The following is a 23,624-nucleotide window of genomic DNA, read 5'->3' as shown; positions in this document are numbered from 1 at the left end:
TTCAAGTGTCGAGTTGACTTTTCGAGTTTCGAGTTGACTTTTGGAGTTTTGAGTTGACTTTTGGAGTTTCGAGTTAGTTCGAGTTGACTTTTTGAGTTTCGAGTTGACTTTTCAAGATCCGAGTTAAGTTTTCAAGTCTCGAGTTAACTTTTTGAGTTTCGAGTTCAGTTTTCAAGTTTCGAGTTGAATTTTCGAGTTTCGAGTTGACTTTTCGAGTTTCAAGTTAAATTGTCGAGTTTCGAGTTAAGTTTTCAAGTTTCGAAAACCATTTGCTTGGTGGGTCGTTGCTGATGATGGCGTTGGACATGTTTGGTGCCCGTCTGTGCTGGTCTGCTTTCCTTGACTGGATCTCATTGTAGGCATTTTTGGATGCTGTGATCCGCGATGCCGAGAATGCTCATGGCAAGGTGAAGATAGTGGTTTCAGAGCACGTGGTGCCTATACACTTGCTAAACTTGCTTTGGAGAAGGACAACTCCAATAACAAACCCGGGTTGGTAGAACTCATCAGCCTTCGACGGCAATCTGCCTAGGAGAAGGACAACTCCGATCACAAACACGGGTTGGTAGAACTCGTCAGCCTTGGACGGCAATCTGCCTAGGAGAAGGACAACTCCGATCACAAACACGGGTTGGTAGAACTCGTCAGCCTTGGACGGCAATCTGCCTAGTTTTCAAGTTTCGAGTTGACTTTTCGAGTTTCGAGTTGACTTTTCGAGTTTCGAATTAAATTGTCGAGTTTCGAGTTAAGTTTTCAAGTTTCGAAAACCATTTGCTTGTTTGGTGCCCGTCTGTGCTGGTCTGCTTTCCTTGACTGGATCTTGTAGGCATTTTTGGAGTTCAGTTTTCAAGTTTGGAGTTGACTTTTCGCGTTTCGAGTTGACTTTTGGAGTTTCGAGTTACATTTTCGAGTTTCAAGTTAAGTTTTCAAGTGTCGAGTTGACTTTTCGAGTTTCGAGTTGACTTTTGGAGTTTTGAGTTGACTTTTGGAGTTTCGAGTTAGTTCGAGTTGACTTTTCGAGTTTCGAGTTGACTTTTCAAGATCCGAGTTAAGTTTTCAAGTCTCGAGTTAACTTTTTGAGTTTCGAGTTCAGTTTTCAAGTTTCGAGTTGACTTTTCGAGTTTCGAGTTGACTTTTCGAGTTTTGAGTTAAATTTTCGAGTTTCAAGTTAAGTTTTGCAAGTTTCGAAAACCATTTGCTTCGTGGGTCGTTGCTGATGATGGCGTTGGACATGTTTGGTGCCCGTCTGTGCTGGTCTGCTTTCCTTGACTGGATCTCGTAGGCATTTTTAGATGAGTTTACTTTTCTTCGAGTTTCGTGTTAATTTTTCGAGTTTCGAGTTGACTTTTCAAGTTTCAAGTTGACTTTTGGAGTTTCGAGTTAAGTTTTGGAGTTTCGAGTTACATTTTCGAGTTTCGAGTTAAGTTTTCAAGTGTCGAGTTGACTTTTCGAGTTTTGAGTTACATTTTCGAGTTTCAAGTTAAGTTTTCAAGTGTCGAGTTGACTTTTCGAGTTTCGAGTTGACTTTTGGAGTTTCGAGTTAGTTCGAGTTGACTTTTCGAGTTTCGAGTTGACTTTTCGAGATCCGAGTTAAGTTTTCAAGTCTCGAGTTAACTTTTCGAGTTTCGAGTTCAGTTTTCAAGTTTCGAGTTGACTTTTCGAGTTTTGAGTTGACTTTTCGAGTTTCGAGTTAAGTTTTCGAGTTTCGAGTTAAGTTTTCAAGTTTCGAAAACCATTTGCTTGGTTGGTCGTTGCTGATGATGGCGTTGGACATGTTTGGTGCCCGTCTGTGCTGGTCTGCTTTCCTTGACTGGATCTTGTAGGCATTTTTGGATGAGTTTACTTTTCTGCGAGTTTCGTGTTAATTTTTCGAGTTTCAAGTTGACTTTTCAAGTTTCGAGTTGACTTTTCGAGTTTCGAGTTAGTCTTGAGTTAATTTTTCGAGTTTTGAGTTCAGTTTTCAAGTTTGGAGTTGACTTTTCGCGTTTCGAGTTGACTTTTGGAGTTTCGAGTTACATTTTCGAGTTTCAAGTTAAGTTTTCAAGTGTCGAGTTGACTTTTCGAGTTTCGAGTTGACTTTTGGAGTTTTGAGTTGACTTTTGGAGTTTCGAGTTAGTTCGAGTTGACTTTTCGAGTTTCGAGTTGACTTTTCAAGATCCGAGTTAAGTTTTCAAGTCTCGAGTTAACTTTTTGAGTTTCGAGTTCAGTTTTCAAGTTTCGAGTTGACTTTTCGAGTTTCGAGTTGACTTTTCGAGTTTCAAGTTAAATTGTCGAGTTTCGAGTTAAGTTTTCAAGTTTCGAAAACCATTTGCTTGGTGGGTCGTTGCTGATGATGGCGTTGGACATGTTTGGTGCCCGTCTGTGCTGGTCTGCTTTCCTTGACTGGATCTCATTGTAGGCATTTTTGGATGCTGTGATCCGCGATGCCGAGAATGCTCATGGCAAGGTGAAGATAGTGGTTTCAGAGCACGTGGTGCCTATACACTTGCTAAACTTGCTTTGGAGAAGGACAACTCCAATAACAAACCCGGGTTGGTAGAACTCATCAGCCTTCGACGGCAATCTGCCTAGGAGAAGGACAACTCCGATCACAAACACGGGTTGGTAGAACTCGTCAGCCTTGGACGGCAATCTGCCTAGGAGAAGGACAACTCCGATCACAAACACGGGTTGGTAGAACTCGTCAGCCTTGGACGGCAATCTGCCTAGGAGAAGGACAACTCCGATCACAAACACGGGTTGGTAGAACTCGTCAGCCTTGGACGGCAATCTGCCTAGGAGAAGGACAACTCTGATCACAAACACGGGTTGGTAGAACTCGTCAGCCTTGGACGGCAATCTGCCTAGGAGAAGGACAACTCCGATCACAAACACAGGTTGGTAGAACTCGTCAGCCTTGGACGGCAATCTGCCTAGGAGAAGGACAACTCTGATCACAAACACGGGTTGGTAGAGCTCGTCAGCCTTGGACAGCAATCTGCCTAGGAGAAGGACAACTCCGATAACAAACCCAAGTTGGTACATGTAAAAGCCCGTAGCCTTGCACGGCAACCATGTTAATCAGTACTATTCATGGGGTTTTTCCAGATATTTTTCTCAAAAGAGTTTTTTGTCTGTTTTTTTCACTCCGTGGATGTGCGGATTAAATGGAGTTTAACACTGATCAAGATTTCAAATAGTTGAGTGAGAAAATTCAACTGTTTATCTACTTTATCTGTGTATGTGTGCAATTGTTTAATTTAAAGAACAAAAGGTGATTTTTTTTAAATCAGTAACTTACAAAAAAACACTCAAAATCTTAGTTTACGGAGTAAGTATTTTACCATATTTTTTGCTTATTTAATAGTCTGGCTGATATTGTGATTCAAAAATTAACTTATGGGTACAAACAAAAATCGGTTTGTCTGAGTGCGTACAACACCGAAGTGAACTAAGATTTTGAGTGATTTGAGTAAACCGGTAATACGACTTACAAATACATATATCAGACTCTTAGTCTAAAAAGTTGCACATGTAATTTACCTTTCTATATTTGTATGTCATGTAACTTTCAACTTTAAAAGTTTCACTATTATGTGTTTTTTTTGCAATGTTAAATAATTTGGCTGTGTACTTGTGACTTAAAACTTAATTGATAGACACACAAGAATATCAGTTTGTCTTGGTACCGTCCGTACAAAAAAAACAAAACACAATATTTTATTCAAATGCCAGAGTTTCACTATGAGGTCATTTGCATAGGAATAAATGGTTTTGTGCAGCTGTTTGCAGAACAGATAATTGTAAATTGGTGTCATGTGTTAGTTTTTGCTAATTCTACTACAATATACTTTTTGTACTGGACTGACTGACTGACTATCACTGACTGATGGTGAACGTACTCGTGGCTTAGCCCGGTTAAGATTTAGACTGGGCCTATTTACATGGCGCTATTAAGCACATGATTTTCTGCTAAGCTCTATTTCATGAAGACCGTGCATGCACCCCAAACCCCATGTCGTTAGGGCTTTGCGCTGGCATTAGTCCTGAGCAAGGTACATCCCCCATCCCCCACTTTTGAGAACTGATTATGTCGCCCTTGAGATCGTGAGCAGAATAAGCACCTCAAAAGTACGCTTGAATAGTTACTTGAATCAGTGACTTAACATCAGAAATCTCCAACTTATAGCACATCCATTCCATGAAATAGTGCTTAGGGTTAGCAGTCAATTTCCTGCTGTAAGCACAACTTTTCTGCTAACTGTTAAGCAGTGCCATGAAATGGCCCCGGCCAGGGGAAATGGGGCAGTGCTGTCATATAGGAAACCCCAAAATTGGCTCAATCCAGATTGTTGTGTAGACCACTCATTTGAAATGACTTCCAGGGAACAGCCATTCTGCAAGAATTTTATGAACTCTAGGACCTAGGTTTACTCGGCATGTCTTGTCTGTTTTTTTCCCCGTTTTTTTGCATTAAAATTTGCACATTTCAAGATATTACACTTCCTTCATCCAAATCTATCTATCAACCATATCATCCAAATCTATCAACAAATCTATTTGTTGTATGGAGCTTGCCCCAAAAGTGTTTGTGGCGCTGCGGCTTTCATTTTATCCCTACTTTTTTTCTTCAAATGTCGGCTTAAATTTATAGAAGCCATTCGTGCATGAATGTGTGCCAACTTGTACAATGAAAGTTGAAACCTCAGCAAGTTTCACATCCAGTGGATGTCCAGGTGTTTGAAAAGAAAACTGGAATTCCCCTGATGAGAAATACCCTGATTTTGCAATCATGACATTCTGCTGGAGTTAAAAAAAAATGTCACCTGTATGAAGTGCAATACATGTATATGACAAAAGCATATGACTTGGAATGAAAAATTGAATACTAATTTATACCAAATATTGGCACTGTGGAGAGTGGCCTAGTGTTTGATCGGACGGTCAGGGGTTCAAATCCAGCTGCTGGTCATATGTTGTGTCCTTGGGCAAGCCACTTCACCTCCACTTGCCTCTCTCCGTCCAGGAGTATAAATGGGTGCCGGCATGAGTGATTGACTGGCATCCCATCCGTATTTCAGGGGACCAAAAATATGCTCACTAATTGTTTCATGCCAAGGAAATGCCGGCTTGATTTTGAAATACCTCTTGAAATTTTGAATGGTTTCAAGGGATTGACAATACTGTTCAATGATGTGGGCCAAATAACATGTGAAAAGATGCATGTTTTGCCCAGCAGTTGCCTGTTGGCATATATAGGCACATGCTCTATTAATTATGCAAGAATGTTTAGATAGAAATTTGAGAGGAAGATGTATACATGGAACATTAAAACAATTAAATCGGTTCTTGATCTCCAACCACGCGTCTTGCCTGCTATTGCAATCATCATAAAGAGTGACCTTTGACCTTGGTGAATGATCTTTGACATCAATATCATATGAAGGTTGTCATGTTGCATCTATTAAGTTCCAATTGAACTTCAATTTTTGAAACGAGACCAATTTTACATTTTCAGCCTATTTTACAACTTGACCTCAGATGACCTTTGACCTTGGTATGTGATCTTTGAACTTCGTATGTGACCTTTGACATGATTATCATATGAAGGTTATTGTGATGCATCTATGATTCAAGTTTGATTCCAATTGGACAGCAACCATTGAAATGAGACTGCAATTTTAAGAAATTTAAACCAAAATACCACAGACATGTACATGTACATTTTGCAAATACATGTACATGTATGTAGGCAAGGCCTACATACATGTACATGGACAGACATTGTAATCGCATAGTCTCTTTCTTGGACAAAGTCACAAACAACATTTTATTGAAAGTATAGGCATATTTGTTTGCTTGTTGCCAGGGTAGACCCTACCCATATTTGTCTTGTGAAAACACTGTAACTCATTGAAAATGTCAGCATGCACACCAGGAGTGTTAATTTATACATGTACCATAATGTTAAATGTGGTGCAAATTTATAACATGTAATAGATGCTTCAATGTTTTGCGCAGCTGTTGCCTGTAGGGATGATATCATATGGCACATATGGTCCATATGCAGGAATATTTGGTTAGAAATTTGGCAAGAAGGTGTGTACATAAACATGAACATAAAAAAAATTAAATTAAAAAAAATCAACCACCATATCATGCAGTTTACAGAAAGCAGGCATGCTTGGTTGCTTGTTGACAGGGTACCGGTGTTTGTTTTGTGTAAACCGTCCCGTAGCCCCTTGATCTGCCCATGGAGAAGGTGAAAAAGCTTGAATTCAATGGATCCTATTGAATTTTGTGGGAACAAGCGGGACTTCCCCTGATGAGAAATAAGCCCATGACAATGGATGAATTGAAATCATTTGGGCCCCCTTTCTCCTCCCCCCCCCAAAAAAAAATTGCCCAAATTTGCCTTCATCAATTTAATATGGTACGAACATGAAAACTTGACATTAATTTGTACCGGTACATTAGTAAATCATGTACATGTACCTTGCTTTTTCATTTCTACTGGTACCGCGGTACATAAACATAAATCATGTATATTGCTTGTTCAGTTCTAGGTTCCTGTTAAAACACAGTGATCGTAATTCTCTATGAAGTACATATATGACAACAGTTTCTTTGAAATATAAAATACAAATTTACAAGATATTGATATATATGGCGGAGTGTGGCCTAGGGTTCCCGACTCATGATCAGACAGTCAGGGGTTCAAATCTAGCTGCTTCATGCCAAATAAGTCAAAAATTACAAATTTCCAACGATTTTGCTCAACAATTTTACTTTTTGCCCCTCAGCTTTATAATACAGTTTCCAGCTCACAAGTAAGATGTAAAAATAACTCCTTTTATGGAGAGTGGCGCGCGCATGGCGCGTATGACGCGAAGACCCGCAGATGCAGCTGTGGTGAGTAAGTTGTGAATTTAGGACAATGAAATACTGACTCACTGGAAGTATTGCGCATGGATGTTTACGTGAGGATTGAAAACGTTCAACCAATAAAACGGTAAAAGGTAGTGGATTTCATAGGAGTCCAAATTTCAAAGTGACACTGGAAAAGTGTTTAATGGGAATGGCAGTAAACTCTCTTCGGTATTTATGAATGTGTAATTTAAAGGTGATGTACAATTAGGCAAAAAATATAGTTCTGCTTCCGAGTACATGGCATTTGAAAATAGGGTAGGTATACTACAAAGGCCTACATACTACATGTACATACATATGGACAGACATAGTGATCGCAAAGTCTCTTCCTTGGAAAAAGTCCAGGCGAGGCAAACACAGCACAAACAACAGAGTAGGCATATTTGTTTGCTTGTTGCCAGGGTACCCTTGGTGAAGTGAAAAAGCTTGAATTCAATTGAATTTTGTGGGAACAAGTGGGAAATCCCCTCATGAGAAATAAGCCCTTGGCAATGGTTGCATTGAAATAATTTGCCCCCAAAAATATTTTGCTCAATATTTCCATCATATATAACATGGTATGAATATGAAAAATTGAACTAATTAAGCCTTTCTGCTTGTAAATTACGGTAGCATTTGTCAAACCATGTACATTGTAAGTTCTATTCTAGGATCCCATCAAAACACATGACTTTTCTATGAAGTATCATGACAAAAGGATGACTTTGAAATATTGAATACCAATTCAGAAGATACTGACATGGTGGAGCTTTGCCTAGGGTCAGGGGTTCGAATCCAACTGCTGGCAATATGTTGCCCCCTGGCAAGCCACTTTACCTCCCCTGGCCCCCTGAGTATACATGGGTACCAGCACTGATCAGCAGTAGCTAGGGGGTAACCTGCAATGGACTGGCATCCAATCCATATTTCAGGGGGAACAGAAATATTCTCAGTTGTTTCATGCCAAGGAAACACCAGTGTGATAGGCCATAACTGGCTCGTGATAAACGTTAGTTACTACCAGCAAGGGGGGGGGGGAGATATCCAGAATTTTTTTGCGGGTGGGGGGGGGGGGTGTTGTTTCAGGCCAGTCAGATTTTTGGCTTTTGCGCAAATTTGTGAAAAAGCCTTTCTTTTTGTTCTGATTTTTTTTCTGTCTTCTTTTTGTTCCCTCGCAAATCATCCTGGGTCATGAGATGTCATCTTAAAGGTGCATATTTCAAAGTCCAATAGGCCTACCGTATCTGGAGAACTTAGTCGTGGAACTATGTTCTTTCACATACTTTACCAACATCAATTGCAACATCACAAAATACTTGCCACCTCCCTGGAATTCTAGGCTCGGTGGTAAAGTATTCAGATTTTTATGGCTTTTTACAATTTTCTTTATATTCAGGATCTACTGGAATTTGCTTTAAACTTAAACCGTACATTCAGTATATACTGTAGTCCAATTTTAGCGTCTTGTGGTGAATTTTTCTGCAGTCAAGTGGTGCCATTTTTCAGTAAATGGTTCTCTACAAATGTGCACTGCATGTACACGAATACCTATTGAATGGTATAAAGTGTTGACATACCATAATGTTAAATGTGATGCAAATCACATGTGAAAGATGCTTCAATATTTCGCTAACGGTTGCCTGTAGGCATGACATCATATGGCACATGGTCCATATGCAGGAATATTTGGTTAGAAATTTGGCAAGAAGATGTATACATAAACATGAACATAAAAAAAATTAAATGAAAAAAAATCCAACACCATGCAGTTTACAGAAAGCAGGCATGTTTGGTTGCTTGTTGACAGGGTACCGGTGTTTGTTTTGTGTAAACCGTCCCATAGCCCCTTGATCTGCCCATGGAGAAGGTGAAAAAGCTTGAATTCAATGGATCCTATTGAATTTGGTGGGAACAAGCGGGACTTCCCCTCATGAGAAATAAGCCCATGACAATGGATGAATTGAAATAATTTGACAACATCACACTGACTAATAGATTAATTAATGTGTCAGTAATGTTGGCAAAATTATTAATTGCCGAGGGAGATGTAAGTGGGTGGTTCAATTCCACCGGTGCTTCAATGACTCCATGACACACTCTGCATATATAGGCTTTTGATATATAACTATTGTGTACTTGGGACCTTTGTTTTTCCAGTAGGGTTGGTTGTTTTCTGTGTTTGCTTGTAGTTTATTTTTGTCTGCTTATAAATTGAAAGTACTGTTTACATTCTGTATGCTGATGTGTATGTAATTAGACTCTGACCAGGTCGTAAACTTTACATGTTCAAGTGCACATTACACATGCATGTCAATAAGTTTATCACAGCCCGAAAAACAAACAAAATGCCAAACTAAGTCACAATCAGCCTCTGCACATGACACCCTATTTAGGATTCAAGTCCTTTTTGAAACTATATAAACTGCATTTCATTGGCGGGAATTTCATAACAACGATCAAATTTCATCAGCCGGGATTGTAGCAGCCAGGCATTGGAATCACGTACATGTACCGGTATAACAATTCGATACAAACTTATTTTGATAGCAGAATCGCCAAAATTCTGTGATTGTAGTTCTCGGTAATCAAGACAGTTCTGCTGTCTTCCTGTGTTCCTGGAGATATTTTTGTTTTGTCTATTGTCTAATGGATAGTGTGTAAATTGAACATTTGAGAAGTAGTTCACAGGGGTGCATACATGTACTACGTTCCGCAGTCCCAATGTTTCCCAATTCATATGTTCCCTAGTACTATGTTCCCCAATCCCTATGCTTCCCAATCCCTATGTTTCCCGATACCAATGTTCCCCAGTCTCTAAACCTAACCCTATAGGATTGGGAAACATAGGGATTAGGGAACGTAGGGATTGGGGAACATAGGGATTGGGGAACAATAGGGACTTATGGGGATTGAACATAAGGGTTGGGTAACACAGGGATTGGGGAACATAGGCATTGGGATTATAAATTGGAGGGGTAACCTGCCAATCGAAGATCTTAATTGTTCTGTAATACTTGACAAAGCCTGGCTGTGGGCCAATGAGCAGGGCCCAATTTCATAGCGCTGCTAATACAGCCGACTTTGCGCTTATCAAGCCTCCATCTATTTCATCAGGAACCGTTAAGCAGTAAGCACATAAGCACGCTTAACCCCAGAAGAAAACTTTGCTTAAATCAGTGACGTAACAATAGAAATCTTCATTCGCGCGCAACCGTTAGCATGAAATAGTGCTTAAGCAGCAGCATGATTTTCTGCTATAGTAAGCACAACTTTTCTGCTTACTGTTAAGCAGCTATGAAATTGGGCCCTGTTGTACTTAGTTTGCTTGTAATTTATTTTTGTCTGCTTGTAAACTGTGCATGCACGTAGTGAGTGGACTCTGAATGCTATAATATGATGCATGCACAAAACCAGGTCACAAAGTACATGCTCAAAGTGCGTGTTCCACATGCACCCCTTTGTCCATATTTTTGTCATTTAGCATATCATAGCCCGAAACATAAAAAGAACACACATGTTCCCAACCGGCAGTGCAAAACAACCAATCAAATTATAGAGAGCCTACGTCAATCATAGGAGCCTTTCATTAAATATGGCACTAAAATACCGATTTATAGACCATAAAAGCATTTGTGTCAATGGTTGTGTTGGGTTGTTTGTTTGTTTGTTGCCTGGGTTTTTCTGTAAACCTCCTAACCCCTCAATCTGCCCATGGGAGAGGTGAGAAAAAACTTGAATTCAATGGATCCTACTGAGTTTTGTGGGCACAAGTGGAAATTCCCCTCATGAGAAATAGACCAATGGCAATGGATGCATTGAGTAAATTGAATAAAACGGAAAAAATACCAAAGTCGAATGCAATATATGTCGTGCAAACAAATTTGAAATGTATATGTCTGTCACAAGTAAATCATGTACACTGTTATTCTAGGATCCCATCAAAACACATGACCTTTCTATGAAGTGCCATGTATGACAAAAGGATGACTTAAAAATATTAAACACCATTAGGCCTGCTAGACTTATTGCAACTGAAGGGCAAACAATATCAAATAGCAAAACCACATTTTTGAATGGCCAACTCGAGCATTTCTTTCCACATTAATAGCATCTTGCAAGTCAGTTTTTGGCAGAATTATTAACAGGTAAAGTACAATGTAGCTCAACTTTCAAATTTCTAAAAACAACATTGAGGAGAGCCATATTTTGACATGCAATCACCATCTAACTCTTCATCTCTTACCAAAATTCCAACAAATATCTCCAGTGAGTAAAAGTAAACCTGTTTTAGAATGTTGATTGCAACATTGTAAAATACTCTTGGGCATAGGTATGATCAACCTGTGCATTACATTACCGTTTGTTTTTGTATGCTGGGGTAAATACAACATCAATTCGTCGTGCCGTGAGTTCCGAAAACACACTTGTTGTCGAAGTTAAATTGTTACAATCTTATCCTGCCAATATGCAATATCCCATTTTATATTAATATGCGCAAATTGGAAAGGAAAGGTTTTTTTTAGAAGGTGTGTGGACGTTATAATTACAATGGTCGTGAAAACATATGTAATGCATGTTGGAAATAACAATACCAAGTACACGATATAAATCCATTGCTAGCAAATTGCCATATCGAATCAGGATACAGGAAGGAAGTTTCCTATCCAGGGCTTACTATTGGAAACGAGGTTGGAAATAAAGTAAGCACTGGGGACGAGGTTGAAGTATGATGGATTAAAGGGAAAATACAAACATCAAAAAATATAACTACCAAATTATTTTGAAATATATTACTGGGCTGTTGGTGAATGACAGTCTAAAGCATCCTGTAAAAAGTAGCATTTTCGTATCAATTTCCAACGCTGATCGGCCGACCTGCGTTGGAAAAAAAAACTGGCTCTTTTCAATTACTGACCCCAATTGGCCATATTTAGTAAGTCCACATTTATTTGCAATCGATTACACACCTATGAACGGGTACAAGCCTGCTAGACTGGTTCCCCGACCTTACAATTCCTCAACGTCTATACATTGCTCCGTTTCATCTTAAATGGAGTGAAGGAACCAGACTACAGGAAAATGATGGTTTTCTTGGTTTGTATAGCATCTACGAACCCAAAAAGTTTTTTTTTAAAGTCATTGTAACAATATTAGCTATTATTACCAACCCCCAAATCCATCCATTTCTGAAATTACAGCAAAAGCAAATGACGTATTATTCCCGTCAAAGTTTACACAACAATAAGCCTTTTCGGAGTTCCAACTACGCACATTCGTAACCTGTGACAACGCATATTGTTTGTCTCAAATGCCCTTTGAGAGTACCCACAATGCACAAACAGCCTTTTTGTAAAGTCAGTGGCGCGATGTTGTCAAAGGCCATTTGAGACAAACAATGCGCGTTGCCACAGGGTACGAATGGGCAGTTGGAACTCTGAAAGGGCTTATTGTACAACTTGGAATTCCCGGTGATGCGCACGCAATGCCGGCAGGAATAGAACATGACATCATTGTATGAGCACCAATCACGTAGTCTCAAAAATTCAGGTCTAGAACATGACAGGAATAGAACATGACATCATTGTATGAGCACCAATCACGTAGTCTCAAAAATTCAGGTCACCGCCTGCTGCACAACTTCCGCTTGATGTGCGAGTATATAAACCCGTGAACAGCCGTGAACAGCCTATTTTTGGTGCTGGCAGTCAAATGTCAGCTATAAACGTACAGGTGAGTTTTTAAAATTCCTTCACTTCAACTGTGGTCGGAAATCCAAAATGCCTCAGTTGACGGATTTTGATGCTTGTTTTTAGCTTTACATCAGATATTCAACATTCTCGACAAAGAAAAAAATCTATTTACACAAGTAAATCAATGGTTTACCCTTGGCTCCATGGTTTAACCACATCTCTTTCGTTTACTGTACGTACATGCTCATTAGATTTAGTTGCAGCAGGCAGTCATGTTATAGTTCAGCATGTGTAGTAGAATTTCATGAAAAATATATCTTCATTCTTTAGAGTTCAAACGTTTTATAGAATTTCTACAAAAAAAAACATAGGATCTTTATAAAGAGACTGTATGAATTTTCTATTTAAGTCTTCTATCTTTAGACCACTTTTGAACAATGTGATTGATGTGATACCCAAGCGATTACTAAACCCGCGATCGTTCAGGCACCAGAAAAATCTGGTCCAAGATAACAGTTCCTTCAAGGAGTCTCCCCAGACGACAGACACAACATTGTTTTTTCTTGCCTTGCACTATTTGTAAGATTGCCTTCCTCTCTCTGGCAACTGAATGTGGTGTGCTAACTTGGTTTTCACTTGCATTTCTTCTCTTTCGTTTAGAATAACAAGAGTATGCTAAAAATGCCTGAGTCGACCAAGCAGTTGAAACAGGAACAATATGGTAAGTGCATTTTTTTCCCTTACAATTCGTGTGTAGTAGAATATCAACTGAACACTTGTACAATGGATGAAACAAAAAATTGCAGTGGTCAGAAATACATCAGGAAACAAATTGGTTTTTGTTTAGCATGGGTGTACCAAGTTCAGAACTCCAGAGAGATTCCTTTTGTAAGTGTGGGGAGGGGGGGACGACTTGAAAAATGTCATTTCAGTTTTGTAATCTACAACATCTACATATTGAATCTTTGCATATAGCTGGAAATTATGTTTAATATCTTCTGTATGGCCATAACAAGATATATACATGTATTTATTGAATGGTGAAAAAATAGTTATGGAAACTTTGTGGAAATTGTTGCATGAGCCACCTTTTCCTCATCTTTTGATCTTCTCTCAAAGAGAGATACAGGGTGTCTTAAAAAAAATCCCTGTCTTAAAAAAAATACATCGCAAATATCTATACATATTTCGTCACCGACACCATGAACTGACACCACGGTGGTCAGCGTTGCAGTTATACAAATCGGAGAAAAACGCTTTTAAAGTTTTGACACGAATTTACTCAGTAAAATAATCCATTTATCTGGTTTTAGTATCATTTAACGTGAAATGCTCCAACTACTCAATTATAAACGTTATATTGTTAAAATATGCTTAGTTAATTAGCAATTAAATGATTAAGACAGGTGTCAGTTCGTGAAAACGAAAATTTATGTGTTTTTGGAGAGTGCATGCATGCAATATTGTTAGTTACATGTAGTGTCAGTTCGTGAAAACAAAACTTGACGGTTTTGGGAAAGTGCGCGCATACACTGTGCATGCGTGCGCACACTCTCGAAAAACACGTCAATTTTCGATTCACGAACTGACACTCCCTTACGCTATTGCATGCGCGCACTCTCTGAAAACACGTAAATTTTTGTTTTCACGAACTGACACTCTGTGCAGTGTCACTTCGTGGTAACAAAAAACACCAGAATTGACCAATTTCTTGAAAATTCATTAGTAAAATTTGCTTATTTTAGATGATGTCAGAAATTTAACTACGTCATGTTAAACTTCATGATACAAACTGTTAAATATCGGCAAAAAAAGAAAATTTGAATTTTTAAAATGTTTTGTACACATGTGATGCAGAGAGTGTCAGTTCGTGGTGTCGGTGACGATTTGTTAGAAAGCTTAATTCATTAGCTTTTTAATTCATTAGTTTTTTAAAAACTCTTTTCAATCCGGTAATTATTTATTGAGTTATGGGCAACTGAACACAAGTGCCGTTTTTTCATTTTGTCCACGACCACTGATGTTTTGACTGCCACACGAAGGAGACGTGCCAAAACTTGCATCCATGAAAAAGGCTACCAAGTAGAGGGCAGAGACAGAGCAGCACAGTAAACATCTAAGAAGTTAACCAAACAGTCCTTTTCTGGACTACCAATATACTTCCAAAGGGATAAATGGTCAATGTTGCAAAAAAGAGCCAGATAAAGAAAGAATGATTAAACAGTCAAGAAATTAAAACTCCCCTAGCCCTACTCCTTTACATTCCTGACAAATGACAATGGAGACCGTGGACTGATTGAAAAATCGGTACTTATTTTGCATTGGCCATAACTCAATCAATATTTACCGGATTGGAAAGATTTGTTCGCTGTTGAAAAGCACTGTGCTGTGAAATAGAGGGAGTTTCGAGGGCTCATTTTTGGAGGCTTTTTTCGGACACCTTCTGAAGTACAGGTTGCCTTTTTCTTCTTTTTGTATCAGTTCTAAAAAATATAACAAATGGCTTAACTGAGGGACTGAGTGAACAGGAGGAACAGATCAGTGGGACTGAAGCCAGCTTCTCATCAGCTGTCACTCAAACACAGTAGCTCAAGACCAACGGCTGCACCTCTAAGGAGCAGGGCACGGGCAAAGGCTGTAAAAGGAAAAAGAATCAGACACTGGCCAGCACAAAAAGCAGGTAAGCGTCGATATTGTTTTGCATTGTTTAGCTTTATGTACATGTATCTTGGTTTAAAAAATTCAATCTACTGTAATGATCAGAATGTTCGTTATTTCTTCATCCTTGGCGTTACAAGAACTTTTTACGTACTTTTTGGTGATAGGTAAATTTGTTATTTTTTAAGCAAAACTTAACACCTTTAATGATAACTGTCTCCAAACACAATAACACTCTCAATGGCTTTTTAATTACGGCAAAATTGAAACAAGTGTCACATGGCCATGTGAAATATTTGCATGCTTGTTGTGTTATTGATTACCGTATTTTCGTTTTGCTCCTATTTCTCTTTTATTTTCTACTGGCAAAAAGGCCCAGTCCAGAGTGCTCAGAAAAAGAGATACAATGTAGAGCGGTATGAGGCCGTCGCTCAACAGCCCAACTACGAACAAGTTGGAAAAAGGCACAGCCCAGACGGCATCAAGGGCTCAGAAGAAAAGATCACGCGTGATGAGGCCGTTGCTCTACAGCTCGACGACGAGCAAGATGAAAACTCTTCTGACACAGTGAGTTCTTGCTTATTTTTCATTTCTTCTTACCCTTTAAGACCTATAGGACCTTAAAGAAAATGTATGAATCTTCTATAGAATTTAGAAATCTTCTACAGACCACTTGCAATAATGTGATTGATGTGATAACGAAGTGATCACTAAACAATGTGATCGCTTAGGCGCAAGAAAAAAACTCGCCCAAGATGAAAGGTAACGTCAGCAAGTGTCCCAAAATACCAGAGAGAACCCCAGATTTCAAATTTTCTGTGCCCCCCCCCACCAAAATACTGATAATGCCCCTTTTCCTTCCCCAACCAGAAAGGGTTTTTGTAAGTCGTATAGCCAACGGCTTATTATTTATAATTTCTTATGTCAATGGATATAGCGAGGCATTATGGGACCCAACTGGGAAAACTGCAATAGGACATTTGCGATATGTGCCCACCCCCCCCAATGATATTCTGATGCCCCCCTATGCCCCCCCCCCCCCCCCCCACTACAAAATTCCTAGCTACGCCACTGAAGCTACCGGTATACCACCCCGGGTACTTGGGATTTTGTGTAGAATGCTTAGAGAGCCACTTTTTACAGCAATGTGTCAGTAATGTTGGCAATTATTAACTGGAGATGTTCAAGGCGTAACACTAGCGTCCACAACAACCAATTAAGCTGAAATTCTGAATATACTTAGATGATATAATTGTTCAAATACTTGTGAAATAACAACTTGGGTAAATTCCTAGAAATTGGGATAAATATATACATTTGGGGAAGTTTTCGAACAATTTCTTCCAGACTTGAAGGTCAGCTTTGACAGTAACCAGTATTGACATTTTGGCATCGATGACAGCGATTTTTTTCACTGACATGCAGTTAAGAATTTGTTCTTCAGTTAGAATGTAACATTTTAATCATACTGAGCATATTTTCTGAGAAACACAACATTCGAAAGGCCATGTTTGGGGGGGTTCACGAATTTCAATGCTCTGTTACAGTGTCTTTATGTAGTCGGATAAGCTTTCCTTGACAATGACTGACGCTTTGCCTTGGCAACCGTGTGGCTGTAGGTGTGCAGCATATCTAAAAAAAAAAAAAAGAATCCAGGAAAAGGTAATAAAGCATGAATGCGCACAAACTTGTACAATGAAAAGTCACAGCCCCTGGGAATCACACAATGGATCCCAAGGCATTGCGAAACAAACCAAATTTCCCTGATGAGAAATACAACTTTGCTATTGCATCATGACATTCTGCAGAAGCTGAAAACAAAATGATCTAACTTGCTATATATCCCTCATGGGGCAATAAAACTAAGCAGCCACTTATATCAGGCAAATTCTGTATGAAGTACATTGATTGCTAATGCCAAAGGTGGACAACTTTGAATACAATGGATTGCTATATATAGGAAAAAAGAAAGAAAACACCCCCAAGCCAAACCTGGACTAGCCCCTGTTTGGGTCACTGTTTAGAACATTAATGTAAATAAGCCCTTGTAACTTTAAAAAAAAAATTCTGTACTTAATTTTTGTTTCATATATTCACAGAGTCAAAAGAGGAAGCATGAAACTTCCAATCCAACTCAAGAAAATGACCAGCAGGAAGGAAGCAGAGAGTCATCAATGGAGAAAATACAAGATATAGCTTTGGGGTTAAATGGGTTAGGACGTGCTGGGGTGGACTGGAGAAATGAGCAGCTCCTCTCCCACTGAAATATCCCATTACATAGCACAGCGTCTCAACATTAGCCTCTCCTAACCAAATCCTACTGTCTGGCTTCTCGTGCCAACCCTGTTTTTACTGAACGGCAGAGGGTGTCAGCGTGTTCCTGGCGCTATAACCAGGTGCTCCGGGTAGGTGGAGCTCGTAGGCTTGGTTGCCAGTCCACCTAGGAGAGGGACAACTCTGATCTCAAACCCGGGTAGGTAGAACTCGTCAGCCTAGGACGGCTGTCTGCCTAGGAGAAGGACAACTCTGATCACAAACCCGGGCAGGTAGAGCTCGTTAGCCTTGGCTGGCAGTCTATACTTGTAGCTGTCTGCATGCGACAGCGGCCACACCCCTGGCAAAGTAGTTTCAAAGGATTATGGGTATGTCAGCCCTTGCATGTGAAGACTGATTCCCGGCAGAGCGAGCGGATGAGATCAACAGTGGATCCAACGGTCGTGAAGGCGGTGTCAGCAAGTGCTTGTGGAGCGCGTTAGAGCATGGACGTGACACATAGTAAGTCCTGGTCATCCACTGCAAAAGTCCTGCGGCGATGGGCGAGTGGCGAGGCAACAGGTGTTTGGTGAGCACTGGCAGTTGTTAGTCACAAACCTGCACGTAGGCGGCCTTTGGGAGAGTGGTCGCTCTTCTCCTGAACTTTGAGGGCAACCAGGAAAGCTCGGCAGCACCCAGGGCGACTGGGCAGCCTCTTTAGGACAGCACTGCCCACCCTCGCATGAGGGAGGGGGTTAGAAAAGGTACCCTAAACAATGCTTTGCCCTCTTCAGTCTGGTCAGCTTACCGCGGTTGACAGACTCATCCAAATTGCGGTCCCAATAATATGGCTTTGAAAAATACAGAAAATAACAGACACCGGTATACATTTCTGGAGAAATGTGGTTCCGGCAACTGTGAAACGTTAGATAGTGAAACGTTAGATAGTAAAATGTTCAGAAAAAAATATTCGAACAAAAGTCATGGAAATCACTTATCTGGGATTTTCATCAGCGCAGATGATCTTATTAACAAACATTTAAAGATAAATAACTATTTAGATTGCCTGAAATATGATTGGAACTTTATTGGATTCTCTGAGACATTTCTCAAAAAGAACAGTCCTCACTTACATATGTGTGGTTACAAATTCGTTGGTCAAAACCGAGAGGGTAAAAAAGGAGGTGGTGTTGGTCTTTACGTGCGTGAGGGCATCCATTTTGAACTAAAGAAAGATTTGATAATACAAGGAAATTGGTGCAATTCCATTTTCATTGAAATACCATGCCCAACTGGTAGAAACATTGTTGTTGGTGTTGTTTATGCTCCTACTATAAGCAGAAAAAACAAAGAATTGTATGGTCAATTTGTGAAATCTTTTGACAATATCCTTTCCACGATAAAGAAGGACAACAAAACAATCTCTTACATAATGGGGGACTTCAACATCAATCTTTGCAGCAATCATCCGTTTAAGGAAGCTGTCAATAATAATGACCATTCATTTCTTATCAACAGTCCAACTCGTGTAAGCACAGAGAAAGGAATTGAAAGGAGAACGTTAATCGACAACATTATCACGAATGCAAAGTATCAAACCACTGCGGGGATTTTAAAAAGTGATGTTTCGGACCATAATCCAATATATTTTTTCTCTCCAGTTGCGCACCTTACTCCTCATAACAAACAACCACGACTTTTTCGAAGAATTCGAGACCAAGACATCAACAAATTAAAGGATGAATTACAGAAAACTGATTGGAGCCATGTCTACTCTTTAAACAAACCCAATGAAAAGTGTAATAAATTGTTCTCAATGTTTTATACATCACACAATGAATGTTTTCCATTAACTGAAGACACATGGATAACGGATAAAATTTTAGACAAAACTGAAGAAAAGGAGAAACTATTTCAAAAAAATGAGGGACTTTATCAAGCAAAAGAGAGACATATTAAAGAAAAAGTGAGAAGATTTACAGAAATAGAGGAACTTTTTAAAGAAAAAGAGAGACATTTTAAAGAAAACGAGAAACTAATCGAAGAAAAAGAGAGACTATTTAAGGAGATAGAGATGTATTCAAAGTACAATAAGATCTGTAAGGAACTTGAGCAGTTGATAGAAACTGCTAAAAAAAAGTACAATAATTCTAAATTCCACAATTATGATATTGATATTCCCTATGAAGCTCATCGGTTGAAACAACATAATTATAAATCTAGCAGAGTATGCTCGTGTATCTCTAAAGAAGCTAATCAACATGAAATGGCGAATTTAGTTCATACTTATCGGCTACCTGGCAAACCTTTTAATCAAAAACATCTAGAAAAACAACATCTACTAACACCTATTGTCTGTGCGACTATGCACTTCACTGATATAACATCTGAAGAAATTGAAAAAACAGCAGATGAGATTTTCAAAGATAATTCACCTCTTGATTCTGATAGGATAAGTCCGTACGTTGTCAAGAAAGTTATAAAATCTATAAGCAAACCCTTAAGTCACATTCTAAATCAGTCTTTAAACCAAGGTGTTTTTCCTGACGCTATGAAAATAATGAAACGTACTGTATTCTTCACGAAGAAAGAATGTAAGGAGAAATGGACTTTGTCCTGTTTTGGTGAAATATTTGAAAGGATTGTCCACAAACAAACAAAACAATTCCTAGAAGAAGTTAGGTTTATCAACAATGATAAACACCCCGATGAATTTGAGAAATTTGGTGAATTAGAAAGGTCATTCACGGCCATTGACAAAGGCATCCTGCTTGATAAATTGAAGGAAATAGGGATCCGTGGGACTACTCATGACTGGTTTTCCAGTTATCTTGAACATAGATATCAATATACCAAATACAAATCGTCTTTGTCTGACTGTAAGGAAGTATCAACTGGAATACCTTGTTCTTCCATTGGATTTCTTCTTTATGACATTTACACACAACCCAAAAATTAATTTCTTAAGCAAGAAAAATATTCTTGAATATAGAATATAATTTCAGTTCTGAGAAATGTCATGACAAAAACCTTGTTTTGGAAACAAACATTCCAACTTTTAGTAAGAACATGATTGAAGTGTTGTAATGTAATATACCCAGATTGGGTTTCTTCTTTATGCTATTTTCTTGAACAACGTCACTGTTTGTCCCGTTATTGTACACCAAGATGAAGTAGCCATAATTTATCACAGTAGTAAGATGCAAAGAGTAGAAAGACAACTTTAATAATCTTCAGAAATGGTTCGAGGAAAATGGCTTGCTGCCTCATCTAGTAATTAATAGATGTCATTACATCAGATTTAATATCAACACACAAACCACACAAATACCGGTAGAAGAAAATGAACAGAATAACCCAAAGAATACCAATAGGCCTTCATTGGATTCAGCAATCAAAAAAGTTGAAAAAACAACATTTTGTGGTGCAACAATTGACTCAAAATTAATTCGAGATGAACTTGGGAAATCAAAATCTGCTTCGTTCTGAAAACTGTTAAGGCTATTAACTATTAAAACTTATGAACATTATTGCAAACAATAAGCATTTATATAAATCATAGATTCATCCTGAATATTTTAAACAGTGTTAAAAATAGTTCACAAATATCCATGTTAATCAGTACTATTCATGGGGTTTTTTCCCAGACTTTTTGTCACACAAAATTGTTTGTCTGGTTTTTTTACTCCATGGATGTGCGGATTACAGGGAGTTTAATTTCATCAAGATATCAAATAGTAGTTTAGTAAGAAAATTCAGCTGTTGATCTACATATTATCTAATGTAAGTGTGAACATGTTTAAGGTTTAAGAGATCATTTTTAAGTGATTTATGTAGAACTGGTAATAACAGACCAAAACACTCCAAATCTTAGTTTTACAAAGTTACACATTTTGTTTACCTTTTCCTTATTTTATGTTATTTGACTTTTAACTTAAACCATTTCACTATGCGTTTTATGAATGAATAAATAGGTTTATGCTGCTTTATTTTGTGGCAAAACAAATAATTGTAAATTGGTGTCATGTGCTAGGTTTTTTTGGTGCTAATTCTCTTTATTGACCTCTTTGTACCTGACTAACTCACCATTACTGACTGACTGTTACTTGTGACTTGGCCTGGTTGTTGGCTGGTGCAGAGTGCCGGGCAGTGCTGTTGTATAGGAAACCCCTGAAATAGGCTGAATCCAGATTGTTGTGTAGACCACTCACTAAAAAAGACTTCCAGTGAATGGCCATTCTGAATCAACTGAATTGAATCGTATGCTCTCTGGGGCCAGTTTCACTAGACTTGCCCCCATCTTTTTCTTTTTTTGTGTGTGAACAGTCAGATTTACACATTTCAAGATCATACACTTTTGTAGTCCAAATCTCTCTCTATATATAGTCAAAAGAGTGTCACCTGGTATTTGTTACTTGATTTTTACCATAACCCTCTTGAAAAAGCATTCATAATTACCTGAGACAGTTTACCCATTCCTATTGGTCAAGAGCCCGTCACGAGGTTGGTTTTAAGCCACCAGTAGAATATCGCTGTGTTCTGCGCCACATCTCACGGTACGCGCCGCGCCCGCGTGCCAATATCCAAACGGGGAGATTTTTGGTACTACATTCGTGAGGCACAAGCTATAGGGGTGTTTCACAAAACATGAGGTACAATTGTTGAACAAAATTGTTTAAAAAAGGAGGGGAGGAAAGGGGAAAGCCTTAAGGGTGGGGGCAGCCGTACATCTGATCAATGCCCTCAACGTGCTCTCTGGGCATGGCACGCTGTATGCAGATGTGGCTGAAACCGTCTCGTCATGCCATTTCTCAAACCCAGGCTGTGACCACTGATCTCTATTATAAAGACTGGATAGCGGATATGCATACAACATTCACACAGTAGACTTTGCATATTGACCAATTCGCCCCTGGTCTCACAAAGATGGCTGCGTATAATACGAACGTTCTACGCGTAAATACGCGCGCGTTGTATCAACAGTTGACGCGCATTTTGGTCACGTACACATATTATGATGTTCTAAAAGGGACACATTTCCGTAGTGATTATTATTTCAAAACACCGAAAAAGTGATATTTGCGGCATTTTAGTAACCACGACGTTAGAAAAATTGTAGTTAACCTTGGTCAGTGGTGGTGGTCAAAATATAAGTCAAGTGAACCGCGACGTTACAAAAGAAATTATGCTGTCTATAAAGACGGCAACTTGTCCTTTGTAGATCACCAGCCGGTCTCACCAATATGGTGTCAAATTCATTCATTGTGCGGCTCTTTATTAGCTATCCAGTCTTTATATAGAGATCAGTGGCTGTGACTCCCTATTTTATGAATTTCTTTGATGGCTCATTTTTGGGGGGAAAATTTTCTCGCTATACCACAAATTTTTTCGCTACGCCACTAGACACAAATGTGAATTTTGAAGGATTGCAGTAACAAATTCTACTGCACAAGCTCTTTCAGATGCAACATATTCACGGAACGTCAACAACAAGATCAAAGATCAACTTTATGAATAAAATCTTGTAAAGAACACCACTGATCTCCATGTAATAAATCTGAATAGCTCGCTGGTCATTCAGGTCTTAATGAAAAGTGAAGCTTCACACTGGTTCCCGATCCCTCCATTCAAATGTGTGGAGAGAACCAGCCTCAACTGCTCCCATCGTTCAAAAGAACTAAAACAGAACCTTCTGAAAACACACAAAGCATTTTCTTCTCAACTTAAAATTTATACCAAATATCTTTTGCTGCCATCTTATTTTTCATTAATACAACATGTACAAAGATTGAGTTAAAAAAAGGGTACAAATATATCAACTTAATGAAACATAGATCTTTCTTTACAAATCTATTGTTATGGGAGTAGTAATACGGCGGAAGGCGACTTTAACTTGAACAGTGAATGGGCTATCAAGATTTTTTACATAGAGATCAGTGAGCACCTCGCATTCAATATAGGTAGGACAATAGGGCGACAAAGTTGGGTTTTCCCTGATGAGAAATACACAGTATGTAAGGCAAATCAATTTAGTTCTGTTTGTCAAAGTTAAATGATTTCAATTTATTTTATCGGGAAAGAAAATTACACTGTGGGGGGGGGGGGGGGGTGTCAAGTTGAGAATTAAAAAAAAGT

General features: G+C 38.9%; 1 protein-coding gene and 1 long non-coding RNA gene across 2 annotated transcripts; both read left to right on the top strand.

The window, feature by feature from the left end:
• The first annotated feature begins 12,587 nt into the window (after positions 1-12,587).
• Positions 12,588-15,640, top strand: LOC119736137. The gene is made up of 4 exons (XR_005272280.1): positions 12,588-12,618; positions 13,239-13,299; positions 15,060-15,258; positions 15,610-15,640. It is a non-coding gene; the product is annotated as an uncharacterized LOC119736137 (long non-coding RNA).
• Positions 15,641-15,651: 11 nt separating this feature from the next.
• LOC119736136 lies at positions 15,652-20,687 on the top strand. Its single transcript, XM_038210148.1, has 2 exons — positions 15,652-15,803; positions 17,336-20,687. The coding sequence occupies exon 2, from the start codon at positions 18,337-18,339 to the stop codon at positions 20,446-20,448; it is 2,112 nt and encodes a 703-aa protein (XP_038066076.1). The 5' UTR covers positions 15,652-15,803; positions 17,336-18,336; the 3' UTR covers positions 20,449-20,687.
• Positions 20,688-23,624: the final 2,937 nt, after the last annotated feature.

This window comes from Patiria miniata, unplaced genomic scaffold (assembly GCF_015706575.1).
Source record: "Patiria miniata isolate m_02_andy unplaced genomic scaffold, ASM1570657v1 HiC_scaffold_29, whole genome shotgun sequence".
NCBI classification, from domain to species: Eukaryota; Metazoa; Echinodermata; class Asteroidea; order Valvatida; family Asterinidae; genus Patiria; species Patiria miniata.
The sequence above is the reverse complement of the archived record's forward strand: the minus strand, read 5'-3'. Positions and strand labels throughout refer to the sequence as shown.

Coding starts and splice junctions, on each gene's coding strand:
- LOC119736136 (XM_038210148.1), top strand. CDS start 18,337: ATGGCTTTGAAAAATACAGAAAATAACAGACACCGGTATACATTTCTG.